Source organism: Crassostrea angulata, chromosome 5 (assembly GCF_025612915.1).
Source record: "Crassostrea angulata isolate pt1a10 chromosome 5, ASM2561291v2, whole genome shotgun sequence".
NCBI lineage: Eukaryota > Metazoa > Mollusca > Bivalvia > Ostreida > Ostreidae > Magallana > Magallana angulata.
Genome location: NC_069115.1, coordinates 3,148,936 through 3,161,834, shown reverse-complemented (window position 1 = coordinate 3,161,834; position 12,899 = coordinate 3,148,936). Strand labels below are relative to the sequence as shown.

At 32.7% G+C, this 12,899-nt stretch overlaps 1 protein-coding gene across 1 annotated transcript; it reads left to right on the top strand.

Annotated features, from left to right (window-relative positions):
* The first annotated feature begins 875 nt into the window (after positions 1-875).
* LOC128183625 (uncharacterized) lies at positions 876-1,623 on the top strand. The gene is made up of 2 exons (XM_052852732.1): positions 876-1,001; positions 1,144-1,623. The coding sequence occupies exons 1-2, from the start codon at positions 876-878 to the stop codon at positions 1,621-1,623; spliced, it is 606 nt and encodes a 201-aa protein (XP_052708692.1).
* Positions 1,624-12,899: the final 11,276 nt, after the last annotated feature.

The window sequence follows — 12,899 nt, the reverse complement described above, 5'->3', positions numbered from 1 at the left end:
ATGTGATTTTTCAGTGTGTTGGCAATGTTAATAAATAAGGAATAAGGAATCATTTTTTGAGTATTATGCGGTGATAATTTCGGTCGGGGCGTGATCAAATCCAATAAAGCCCGAAGGGCTTTATGATAGATTTGATCACCCCGACCGAAATTATCATCTTATAATATTCAAAGAATGATTCCTTATTACTTATATTTATATAATTTTAAGCCATCGTACCATTATATATATTTAAATGATAGATAAGCAAACCCCGCTGGCGCCTCGATTTGGCGTCATTTGTATTATGGGTTATATAGTACAAAATCGATACGTAGTGTTATCACAGGCGAAGACACTGGAAAATGTAAATATAACTAAATAAAAGCTGTTGTGATTTTTTTATTTGACTGCGCATATATCAATAAATTACGGTACATGAATATTTGTTGAGATCACCTTGGATAACTCTATCATTAGAGTTAGATACTCATGTGTAACTAGTGTGATTTTCTCAGTAGTCTGTATCAATAGCTTAGGGCACCAATGTGTATATGTTGTAATCCTCTCAATGGACGTTATCATTATTCTAGGGTACTAGTTTTTGTAAGTGTAACTAATGTGATCCTCTCTTTGGAATGCACTGAATGCATAGAGTCCTAATTAAAATGTTGTGATTTTCCCAGTGGATTCTATCAATATCTAAAGGTACTTACCCGATGTGATCCTCCCTGGCTGAGATCATTATTCTAAAAAAACTAATCTGTAACTGTTGTGATTTTTGTAAGTGGATTGTGCCAATAGCTAAAGTTATTATGTAAAAACTCTTATGATCCTATATCAAAAGTCAAGGATACTTACATGTATATACTACTATAATTGTGATCACCAGGTAAATGATTCCGTGTCAAAGAGTCAATGCTTCAACTGTTGGGAAACTGGACATCGGAAACAGCAGTGTAAAAATGAAAGGGTGTGCGGGGTCTGTAGAAAACTGGGACACGCTCCTAGGTCAACCGAATGTAAGCATTACGTGGATCCTTCGACAACCGGGGAAGTGGTAGTGTTTCAGGGCATGTCCATTCCACTATCCAACTTTTATCCGTGTTCTATCAATGTGTTTGGTGAGAAGCACAACTCCGCTCCGCAGAACATGCTTATCAGCTGACTAAAGCAATTCGCGCAGATGCAGCAAAAAAAGTGAGAAAAGCGGAAAAGGCTTTAGACGCCAAAAGAATTGGACATAACATCAGGGACCCGCAGGACTGGCAGAGTGAAAAAGAGGCAGTGATGGAAGAAATAGTCAACGCCAAGGTTGACCAAATCCCCGAGATCAATACCAAATTGGAAACGTTTAACAACGACACCATGTATTCTGAAGGTACGTTTGACATGGAGTGGGGTACAGGACTGGACGTCGATGCCACCTTAAATACCGATCCGAAAAAGTGGCCCTATGAAAACAAACTAGGGAAAATCTATCAAAAGATTGCTTATAAATTCGGCAGAAAACTCCGCAGTGCTTCCGTCCCGCGTACGAAAGGAGCGACAAATGAGAGACAGTCCAACATTGAGGAACTGCTGAAAGATGTGCGGAATGACAAGAAGGGCAAGAAAAACGACAAGTGCGGTGCCCGTAAGTAAGTAAAACGCCCACTAACTCTTACCAACACATAAACAATTCCTCTATAAAACTTTACTCTCTAAATGTTAGAGGTTTAAATACTTACAAAAAGAGAACAACACTTTTTGATTGGTTAAAATATGTTATATATTATATTTTTTTCTGCAAAAAACTCATTTTGTAAAACAGCAAGAACTCACGATGGTTTGGGGGAAATAGTGCACTGTTTTTCAGAATCTGTACATAGTAGGGGTGTATCAGTTTTGTTTAAAAAGAATAGTAAAATAGAGATTATAAACCATTATAAATCTGTAGACGGCAGACGATTTCTAATTAATATAAAGTATAAGGATCAACAATTTGACTCTTGTAAATGTTTATGCGCCTAATAATGAGAAATATAGAATTGATTTTTTCAAGAGTAATTACATAGATTAATTAAAATGCGATAAATTTAGATAATGTGATACTTTGTGGAGACTTTAACTGTCAAATAGATACAAATAATAAAGATAAAAGCGTTAGTGTACTAAAGAAAATCTTGAAAACATTTTGTTTTAAAGTTTGCTGGTTATCATGTGGGAAAACTTACGAACAAGGCTTAACATGGTGTAATGGGGATATAATGTTCCTCAAAGTAGGATCGATTATGTATTTACTTCAGAACAGTTATCATTTCCAATGAATACTATTTTTCTAAGAAAGGCGCCAACATAGACAATAACAGGTTTACAGATCACTTGGGTATATTTCTTGAACTCTATACTTGTGAAAATCCCCGAGGGGCTGGACATTGGAAGCAAAACAACCCCCTCCTCTTTGTAGACTGTTACAATTACCCGGAGTAGGAATGTGCAACTGTTGTGATCATTTCAGTAGACTCTATGTATGGTTTAGGTAGCAATGCATAGCTTATGTGACCTCTTAGTGGACTGTGTCAACATCTTAGGGAGCTAGTATTATATGTTATGCCCCTGTCACTAAATTGCAAAGAGTACTTATGAAAATGTTGTGATTCTTTCAGAAGACTACACAAATAGCCTATGGTACTAAGTTGTGAATATCTCAGTGGAATGCATCAATACCCAAGTGAACTTTATGAATAACTGTAAGGAACTAATGTGTAACGTTTGTGTACCTTAAAGTAAAATCTAACAACATATTTGGTACTTACATGTAACTGTTATACTCCTCCTAATGGACTCTATCAGTAGTCTAGGTCACTTAGATGTGACAGTTATCTGGCTCTTACTATGCAATATCAGTTTGTGATCCCGTAAGTAGGCTGGATACTTAAGTTTAAATCTTATCTTGGAGAACAGTATGAATAGCATAGTTTATATGTATAGCTTTTTAGGGAACTAATGAATAACTGTTGTGATCCTCTCAGTTTACGGTACCCTTAGTGTAAGAAAATAATGTTTAAGTGTTGTGATCTTCTCTGTAGTCTGTATCACTAGTCTAGGTCATGTTGTGATCTTGTCAATGGACTGTACGATTATCCTAGGGTACTTTTCTTTAACCATTGTGTCCTCTGAGTGTGGATTGTATCAATAGTATAGGATACTGATGCATAATTATAACATGGTACAATTACAGTTGATTGTATCAAAAACGTAGGATACTATTGTATAAGTATTTTAATCGTCTCATTGGAGTTTTTTAATAGCTTTAATTATATACTATGGTTTCATTAATATTTAAGGGTATCAATTTTCGTGGATAAAGTGAAAATCACAGTTTCAAGAATACTTTAATTCGTGGCCAATAACCCTATCAATACACCATATTAGTGGAAATTGCAGTTTAATGAATATTTAATTTCAAGAATAAACTTAACAACGAAATAAAAAAAATTGGTATTCAACGAATATTGATGAAACCACAGTATTGAATATACTTAGAGGATATCAACAGTAATTAACATTACACAGTTTGAACAGTGTTCAACCATAGCTATCACCACATGTCATCTTTACTAATTTTGTGATAAAATCAACTAAGAGGATCAGAACAGGTATACTTAAGTACCATTAGGTTTTAATTCAGTCCACTGAAAGGATCACAATATTTATCATAATGTACCCTTGGCTATTGGTAAAATCTACTGAAAGGATCACCATTGTTACTAAGTTGAACACTAGGCTATATAAACGCAAAGAGCTAAATAACCATATAACAGAATACACTCTCTTTCTTTGTTTTACACGATTGATAATAGAAGAAATAGTAAAAAGTATCTCCTAAAAAAACAACAAAACAAACAAAAACAATACAAAACAAACAAACATCGATCATCTCCAAAAGAATGAAATCAACGGGCTATTATTGGGGTTGCCAACTTTTTCTGTATGTGCTCAAAATGGATTGATAATGGACTAACATCGATGTACTATTGTATATACATTTTTTCAGATTGTATTGATACAAGTTTATACGGTAATTCTTGTCATTTGTATATTTATATCTGCTTTCAGTGTCTACGTACATGTCCTCATTCATAGCAATTGACAACTTTGGTTTGAGATCTATATACAAAATATATTCATGCATGCTCTCGTATATTTGGATTAGAACACTTTTTATACCGCTTATAAACAGAGAGTGATGTATAAATTTTAGAACCAGGTACATATTATGCATACATTGCCAGGATAACAAAATTGTATATGTTTATATGAAAGCTATAATTAAGAAATAAACTTAATGTCTACTCAAGTTATACGAGGATAACCTTGGTTGGGGCAGTTTACACTTTTAAATCTGCGAAGCGAGTTATAAAAAAGCGTAAAATGCTTCAAATTAAGTAATACGAGCATATCGAAGGTAGATATTGAGTTCATTCCTTATAATTAATTTTTCTGGAATTTACTGTACAAATGAGGTGCCTTTAACTTTTTAAAATCTAATTAAACTGTTCAAAATTTAAACATTACGTCAAGCGGATTAGTACGTTTTTGACGTTGATGCATTGTGACGTGTCTGGAAACATGCAAACAAGATTTTACGTGTGTTTTCTGTTCAAACTCTTCTGTCGACGATTAAAAAACACATCTTATCAGGCTGTCAAGTTTAAGTTATTATAAGGAAAAATGTTTTGATAAATTATATAATGATCACCCAAATAATAATAATAATACGGGTTATATGTTCAAAGCGTTAAATCAAAATTGCCATAGAAAATTAGACAATTTTGTACACACAACCTTTAATAACAGAAAATTAAAACGACTTATATAATTTAATGCTAAAGTGACCTATAGGTCAAATGGGCCGGGTGCAGTTTAGTTTATTTCGTTTACAGTATAAATTACAGTGTTTATAAAGCAGAATGTCACTTTAATAAACGATTTACTTATATTTTCTATTGTAAAAATGGATAAACACACGTTCTTAAACTAAAACATTCATTCATTGTTAAATACAATGGTATAAGATTAACTTACTGATTAACCGTATTGACTCCGTTAGAATAGGAAGATGGTTAGTCAAAACATTGTAAATGAAACAAACTGTCTTTATATATGAAAGAATAGATGCATTTATTTATTTTTTTTTAATTGATAAACTTAAGGAATTAAGTTCTAAATCAGTTATATTATTTGTGATATTTTTTCATAATGAAACTTGATGTGTTTTTATAAATAATAAATCTGATTGTAAAAGAAATAGTAAATAAATTGCATTGGTTTTTTTTAATCTTAAATGAAAGAGATAGACTAAAAGATATTTCTTTTAAAAGTATTTTGTTAACATTAACCGATCAGATCTATTAATGTTTTTATTTATATATGATATTTCTTTTCTTTGGGTGGATAATGTGTGTAAAATGCCTACACATGGATAAAATAGAAGGCTGAACCCTGTAACAGGTTGCAATGTAGATAATATACTAATTGTTATTATAGTTATTAGTAATTAATAATTCTACTGAATTAATTAGATTTATTCATTTAGAAATTCGTAATTTTTTTAAGTTCACATTTATGAACAGTAAAAAAATACCGAACCAATTCGGAAATTGTTTTAAGCGGTTTTTTTATATAAGATGCATAGTACTGTCTCCTTAAACATTGCTTTTTTTAGTTTAAAAAATGATAACTCCAGTTTTTGTTATGCTTAAAAACCCATAATTAAAATAGAAACTTTCATTCATTTCTTATGAACTCACAATATTTTCTCTGAATATAGTAATCAAGGCAAACACAGGTAAATTCTACTTGTATCCTTTAAGAGGATCCCATAATTGCCTAGTTTAACATGTATAATAAGGTGTTTGTTTTGGCAAAAATTCGTTTGGGGAATAAACTAACATGCGCTTGAGGGTGACATTTCACATAAAGCAATTTTTCAAAACGAGAAAATATCTTAATTGTACCAATAAACTGCATACGAAACAAACAATCAAAAACCGAAAATAATTTGTATTGTTTTTAATCAGCTGCAGGAGTTTAGACTTCTTTCCTGTCCACTTCTCAATATATTCAGCCAGTTTTACTCAGTGGTTTTACTTTTTAAGACACAAGGGCAGGTTAAGAATAACAATAAAAAAGTGAGCACAATATCTGCAACAAAATGTGAACAAAAAGAATAAGGTGGCAGGGTATTTACAAACCATAATGTTCGGGTATTTAAAACATTTTATCGCAAGCTTAAATAACTTATTTACTTTGAAAAATAAAAGCTCTTAAAATCATTTAGAAAAAAAAATCTAAATACAATTTTTTTCAAAACAGATTATTTATCTTTCAACGATATATTAGCTACTATGAACACCGCAAACAATTTTTACCAATAAAAATCATTTGTATTTTTAAAAAAATATTTTAACAAACAAATAGAAATAACCTATTTTCTAATCTTAAAAATATTGAAGACGAAAAAAATTGACGAGAATTTTTGTTGTAAAAATGGTAGAAAAAAAAATGATAAATCAATGTTACAATTCCAAAACCAATTATTCATCAAAGTTTTAAATAAATCAATTAATTATTTATCAAATTAAAAACCATTAATCAACAGATTAATTTATTAGACAATTGGAAAAGTTTATAACAATACCAAGTTCAACAGTTTAAAAAGAATAACACTTAAGAAATGTGCTTAGATGTCCTCTATGCATTAAAGCACATTTGATCCGCTCCCGACGCAGCGTTTTAGATCTGACCCACATTCGAGTCGGATATGACGTGTTTTGTTTTGAAGTATATTTAGCAAACAACGATGAGCACAAATCTATCGATTAAGTCTTAGAGTCGGATAAAAAGATGCATTTTTTTTTTTACAGAAATTTAATAAGAATGATTAGAATACATGACATATTAACATAATAATTATCACATTTTCCTATGTATTCTATTAATGATTTTTCGATGTTGTTAATTGCAAGAGTCACAATTAAATCAATCATAATAGGATATTTATGTTTATGTTGAGCGTTCGGCGTAGGTATGAAATTAAACATTTAATTAAATAATGTCAATGAGTTTATTCAACACACAGTTAAAAAGGCCCACAGTGGTTACTACTTGACCACACATATTATGATTTTAATAATTCATTGCTGGTGATAATAAACATTTAAGGATTAAATGAAAATTTATCGTTTAGAAAATAGTTTAATGTTTTCATAGTGAAAATGTGTACTTAAAATAGAATTATCCTAACACCCCCCACCCAACATATTAATAAAAAATTAATAAATGGTCAGTCAAGAATAAGGCCGGAGTGGTTTTCTCCCTTCGTTTGCACCTATGTGATAGTTAAACTTAGGTGCAAAAATTCAGTAATAACTTCTAAGGACTTAGGTGCAAAGAAAATTGTATAAGCTAAATCATTTTTTTGTTAATTTTCTTTTTGTCCGAAATTCAGATGTTTTTTTCTTAAAATCTTCTTTTCTCCCGATGTCATCATGAATAATCTCTTCAAAGATACATTTTCCCTATAAAAACAACCATTGGCACCTATGTGACAACTCAGACGGTTTACACCTAAGTGACAAGATTCGGTTATATATATATATATATATATATATATATATATATATATATATATATATATATATATATATATATATATATATATATATATATATATTGAAGGAATAATAAGTTTTGTGGACACACCTAGTGAGTCAGGTTTTGGATCAATGCACCATATTGACCTCATAAAGAGTGAATTTAAGTTGTACAACACTCAATGATTAGCAAGGATTTTCAGAACAGGTATCAATCTATCAAAATTCAAAGTCTAGGTTACTTTAGTTTTGTCATAAATTATTTCAATTCGATTAATTTCTTCAAAAGAATTAATTTATACATTCTTTGCAATGCAGACTGTGAAGCATAAGATTATTAAGACTCCTTACAGATATGTTGATGAGTAAAATTGTAAATTGTTAGGTTCCATTCTATTTGATGAAAAGTTACCCAGTTTCAATACTCAATCCCCCTATTGTAATCACAGTTTGTATTTTATGCAGTTTACACAGCATAGCTCTATGCCACTTCATATCTTTGGTGTTTGCTCACAACTGTTTGAGAATCACACGTTCTATTCTATTTTCGTTTGGGTTGTTTAATACCCACAGTTTCCGAAACCAAAGAAATTCATTCCATTAAAACAAAACCATGCCAATATGCTTATAACATTTGACAAACTTAAAGTGCGTTCTGGTATTTGCTTTTGTGATTTTTCGAGTTTAATTTATGCCGTTAATACTGCTTGTTGCTCCGTGACGTCAAACGAATTGTCAATTTTAAAGATGACCTTCTGTTTTCTTCAAATGATTTCTGTTTAACTGTTTAACGAGACAAAATATACCACATAATTTGGTAAATGACAATCATCACAATACTTAATTGAGAATTCATTATCATTTCATTAGGGCCCAATATATAAAAAATATTACTTTGAACATTATATCAATAATTGTTTACATAACCAAAATCTGTCTGTGCCCCGTGATTTCATTTTTGCAAGTCTCAATTTCAAATAATTCATATGTTCATACCAATAGAACATTTTTTTTTAAAAATCAAATTATTTCATAAATTTACCTAATTATGCCAATAAAATTAATAAAATGTTAAGCAAATGTAGAAGAGCTATGGCAAAAGTTTAAATGCGGGTTTTTTTTTACCCTCGTATTCATTCATGCAATATTTTGGATAGTAGAAGTTCAATTTTCTTTGACAAAATACTTTATTCTAAAATCCATCAACTTTTTCCTGGTAACTGGCACATATACAGTCAATTTGGTATAAAGTTTAAAGCAAAATTTAAAAAAAGCAGCTTGAATAGTGTGTCCAACTTTAACATATTGTTTCATATTCATGAGCAAGAGCAAGACGTACTATTAGTTAATCATATACACCGCCTGCAGATAACACCACGGTATATTAAAGTTTTGGTGTTTAATGTATTCTTAAAATAAAAGAAAAATTCTAAAGAGTATCCTGGTTAATATCTGCTTTTTAATAAATAGCTATAAAAAGACCAAAACACAACGCTCATTTCCAATAAACAATGTTTAACATATGACAGCAAAACACACACTGTAGATATCTGGATGATTCACCTATCCAACACTTGAACTGGGAACAGAAGCATAGGGACTAGATAAACAAAGGAGGGTCCACTGTATTGTAAATGTAAAAGAAAATAATCTCCACAGGCATTTCACACAATACAATGCAGTCATCTTTTACATGTAATAACAGTTATTAAACTAATGGAAGCAACCACTATTACAACATCTGAAACAAGAAATACAATGGAATGACACAATCATAATACAGGTACATGTTAATGGTGTACAGCATGTACATGTAGTTCTAGTGAATTGCAGTTGGCCAGCAACATTATAGAATTTGATTGTCAACAACCATTACATATAAAGACCACGACAGAAAAAGATATTGTATAACACGGCAGCAGGTTCACTTTTTACTGAACCTGTAAATCAAAAGTGTCATTATAAAGGATTTATATAAAACCCTTTGCTTATGAAATAATGTGTTTTTAAAACATGATTTTATTGAACAAAAAGGTTTATAATAATATAATAATAATATTATAATTATTATAACTTGTATTATTTATGCCCTTAACTTATTCGTGTTATCATTACATGTTCAATCGAGGAATTTAAATCAAAATTAAATTCTTGACGGTGAGGAAGAAATCCGATTTCTGTGCGTGTTTCCATTTTCGAAATAAACATGTGACTTATGTTGCTCATGATTCAAAATTAATAACTAAATAAATGGCATAAAGAAAATCGTCGAATTCCCATGGTATTATAACCGCCGGGTTTGTACCGTATGGGGTATTTTCTGTCCCGGGCGATTACTAGGGAATTAGCTCAACACTCGCTGTATTTTCCACATTTATTCCAGTTAATAACACAATTATACAAACAGTTACTCTCCACTCCGTATATATTATTGTAATAAAGTTGATTCAGTTTTGTATATACTGGTGTTTATATTTGTGTTCCTCTTTAATTTTGTTATGAATGGGTTACCGTATGTGAGTGACGAGTGTCGGGTGAGTGTGCTATTTTTAGATCGAGTATTTAAAGTGACCGGTTTGGGTGTAGTGGTCAGTAGAGGGTCCGGTAACGACATCAGCCGGGTGCCACGTTTTGCAGCTCCTGTTTCAAGATATGGTGAATATCTCAAGTTAGCTTAATACTAAGGAGAAATGGGTAGCCATTGAATTTTGGATTCTGTTAGGCGGGCACATGTTTTCCTAGCCGTGCGTAAGGGTGTTTGATACAATTACCTGAAATACAGACTGGTGTGCTAGACGAAAATTTTCCTATGGAAGGTCGTGGGGACAATTGACGAAGGTCGGGGACGCATTCTATGCTGAGTGGGGCGTGGCTTTCTATCCGGGCAGTGTCGTAGACTGGAAGCGAGAGACCTGCGAGTCCGGGGCTTTCGGTTAGGATAGCGACCAGAGGGACAGGAAATTTGACGAGGGCAGGAGCGTCTCGAGTGCATAGTGACCTTGAGTTCATTTTCAGAGAGGTTTTAAGTGTTAAAAAAGCGACTGTTATTACAGGCTAATTTTCATATACATGCTTTTGAGCTGAAATTTGAAGTAATTGTAAATTCACGGTATTTTGAATTATTGAACTTTAATATTTTTTGAGTAAATTTTTCAACAAGAGTTTTATTGGTTGAAATAGCTTCTAAACAACATTTTGTAGTTTACTTCCATTTTATATCTGATACAGTGTGATTTAATCTTGAATTTACTTGATAGTATCAGATATTTGTTCATTTGTTTAATTGAATTATTATTCTTTTTTTTGTTATGTTCGAATGAGAGTGGTGTGAAAGGGGGAGTGAGAATAATGATTTGTTTTGTTTATTAATTTTTTTTTCAAATTAAACTTGTTTATTTTCTTTACAAAATCTTATTGTTCATTCAGCTGACAAAATCCAAAAAGAACTCATTACATATGGTGGCAGCGGTGGGATTTTGTCATTTAGGCTGAGTGATTTTTTTTTTGTATTGAATTTTTCATGTTTGTTTGAATTGAGAAATTCATATCCGTTGTGATTGAAACATTTTTTTGATTTTTTGAAGAAAAGTTCAATAATTGTTTAATTTCTTATTAAAGTTTATTGCAGCTCAGTCCCACCTGAAAGAGAACTCGGTCTTTGATAGTCTGTTGGTTTGGTAGTCTAGAGTTGTACGATGTCGTTACCTGGTTGGGTTAAGAAGGCTGTGGAGGAGGGTCAAGATTTGTCTACTTGTATGGAGATGTGGAAACATGCGTGTGCAGTGGAGCGGGAAGAACGACAGGTAAAACGAGAGAAAGAGAAAGATGAGTTAGAAATGCAGAGAATAAAAATGGAGAATGATGAAAAAGAGAGAAAACGTCTGCATGATAAAGATCTTGAAGAGAAAAGGTTAGAGGTGAGAATGAAAGAGTTAGAACTACAAGAAAGAGAGATGAGAGAGCGGGAGACTAATCCAGTAGCATTGGTAGAGAGAGAAGCGAAACACGAGGTTAAGTTTATTTTACCAAAATATGTTGAAGGTGAAGACATAGATGTTTTCTTAAGATCTTTTGAGCGTTTAGCAACTCTTCACAAGTGGCAGAAAGCAGAGTGGGCTCTCAGACTGATACCACAACTGACAGGTAAGGCGTTAGATACATATGCACGGTTAGGAGAAGTTGAAGCAAATGACTACGATGTCATAAAGAATGCTATTCTGAAGCGGTACAATCTTACAGCTAGCACGTACAGAGATAAGTTCAGAGGGTGTAAGCAATTTTCCAGTGAAACTTTTAGGGAGTTTAGTAGTCGAGCTACCAATTATTTTGACCATTGGTGTCAGATGGAAAAGGTAAACAAAAATCATGATAATCTGGTAGATGTTCTGATGCGTGAACAGCTTACAAATAGTTCTTCTAGAGATCTTCAGATATGGTTGAAAGAGAGACAACCTAAGTCTGTAGAGGAGATGATAGAATTGGCAGAGGCTTACCAGAACGCACATAAAGGTAACCAGGTAATGAACAAAGGACCTGTGCCGCAGAGAGAGGTAAGAAACCAAGGTAATGGTGTTAAAAGCAATAACAATCCTATGGTCGGTCAAAACAGGGAAGAGAAAAAGTGTTTTCAGTGTCGTAGAGTAGGTCACTTTATGAACAACTGTCCTCTACGGAAACAGGTACCCAAGAATTCTAGTCCTGGCTTTAATGATAAAGGTCAACCAACTCAGGGATATACTGGTAAGGATAAAGCAGGTTTGATTCATTCTCCTACTATATCGAGAAAGGGAGTGGCAGTGGAGCTTCCGGTTATAGTAGATGAGAAGAAGTCTGTCATTGAGTCAGTTATTTGTCAGAGTGGACTTAGAATTGAAACAGGTACAGTGAACGGTAAGAGTGCATCAGTACTCAGAGATACCGGGTGCACTGCGATTTTAGTATCTGACAGATTTGTTAGTGATGATGACAAGACAGGGGTGACAAGTGATGTTACCCTGGCAAACGGAAGTTCACAAAGATGTCCAGAGGTCTGGATACAGGTAGACACGCCTTATGTGAAAGGTAAAGTTGTTGCTTTGGTGATGAACTCTCCATTTGCTGATTTGATTGTTGGTAACTTTACTAGGGTAGATATTCCAGTGGAGAGATCTACAAGACCTGTTAAGCCGGATGATGAAATGTGTCAGGCAGTGGAAACTAGAGCTTCAGCAAAGAAGGTATCACAAGATAAAGATGAAGGTATTGGGGATAGATCTGTGGTACCCGACATAGTCTCCAGAA

Bases quoted from the DNA above. Each gene is read 5' to 3' on its own strand.
- LOC128183625 (XM_052852732.1), top strand. From the start codon at position 876: ATGATTCCGTGTCAAAGAGTCAATGCTTCAACTGTTGGGAAACTGGAC. The intron at 1,002-1,143 runs GTAAGCATTACG...CATGCTTATCAG, and splicing joins CGCTCCTAGGTCAACCGAAT to CTGACTAAAGCAATTCGCGC.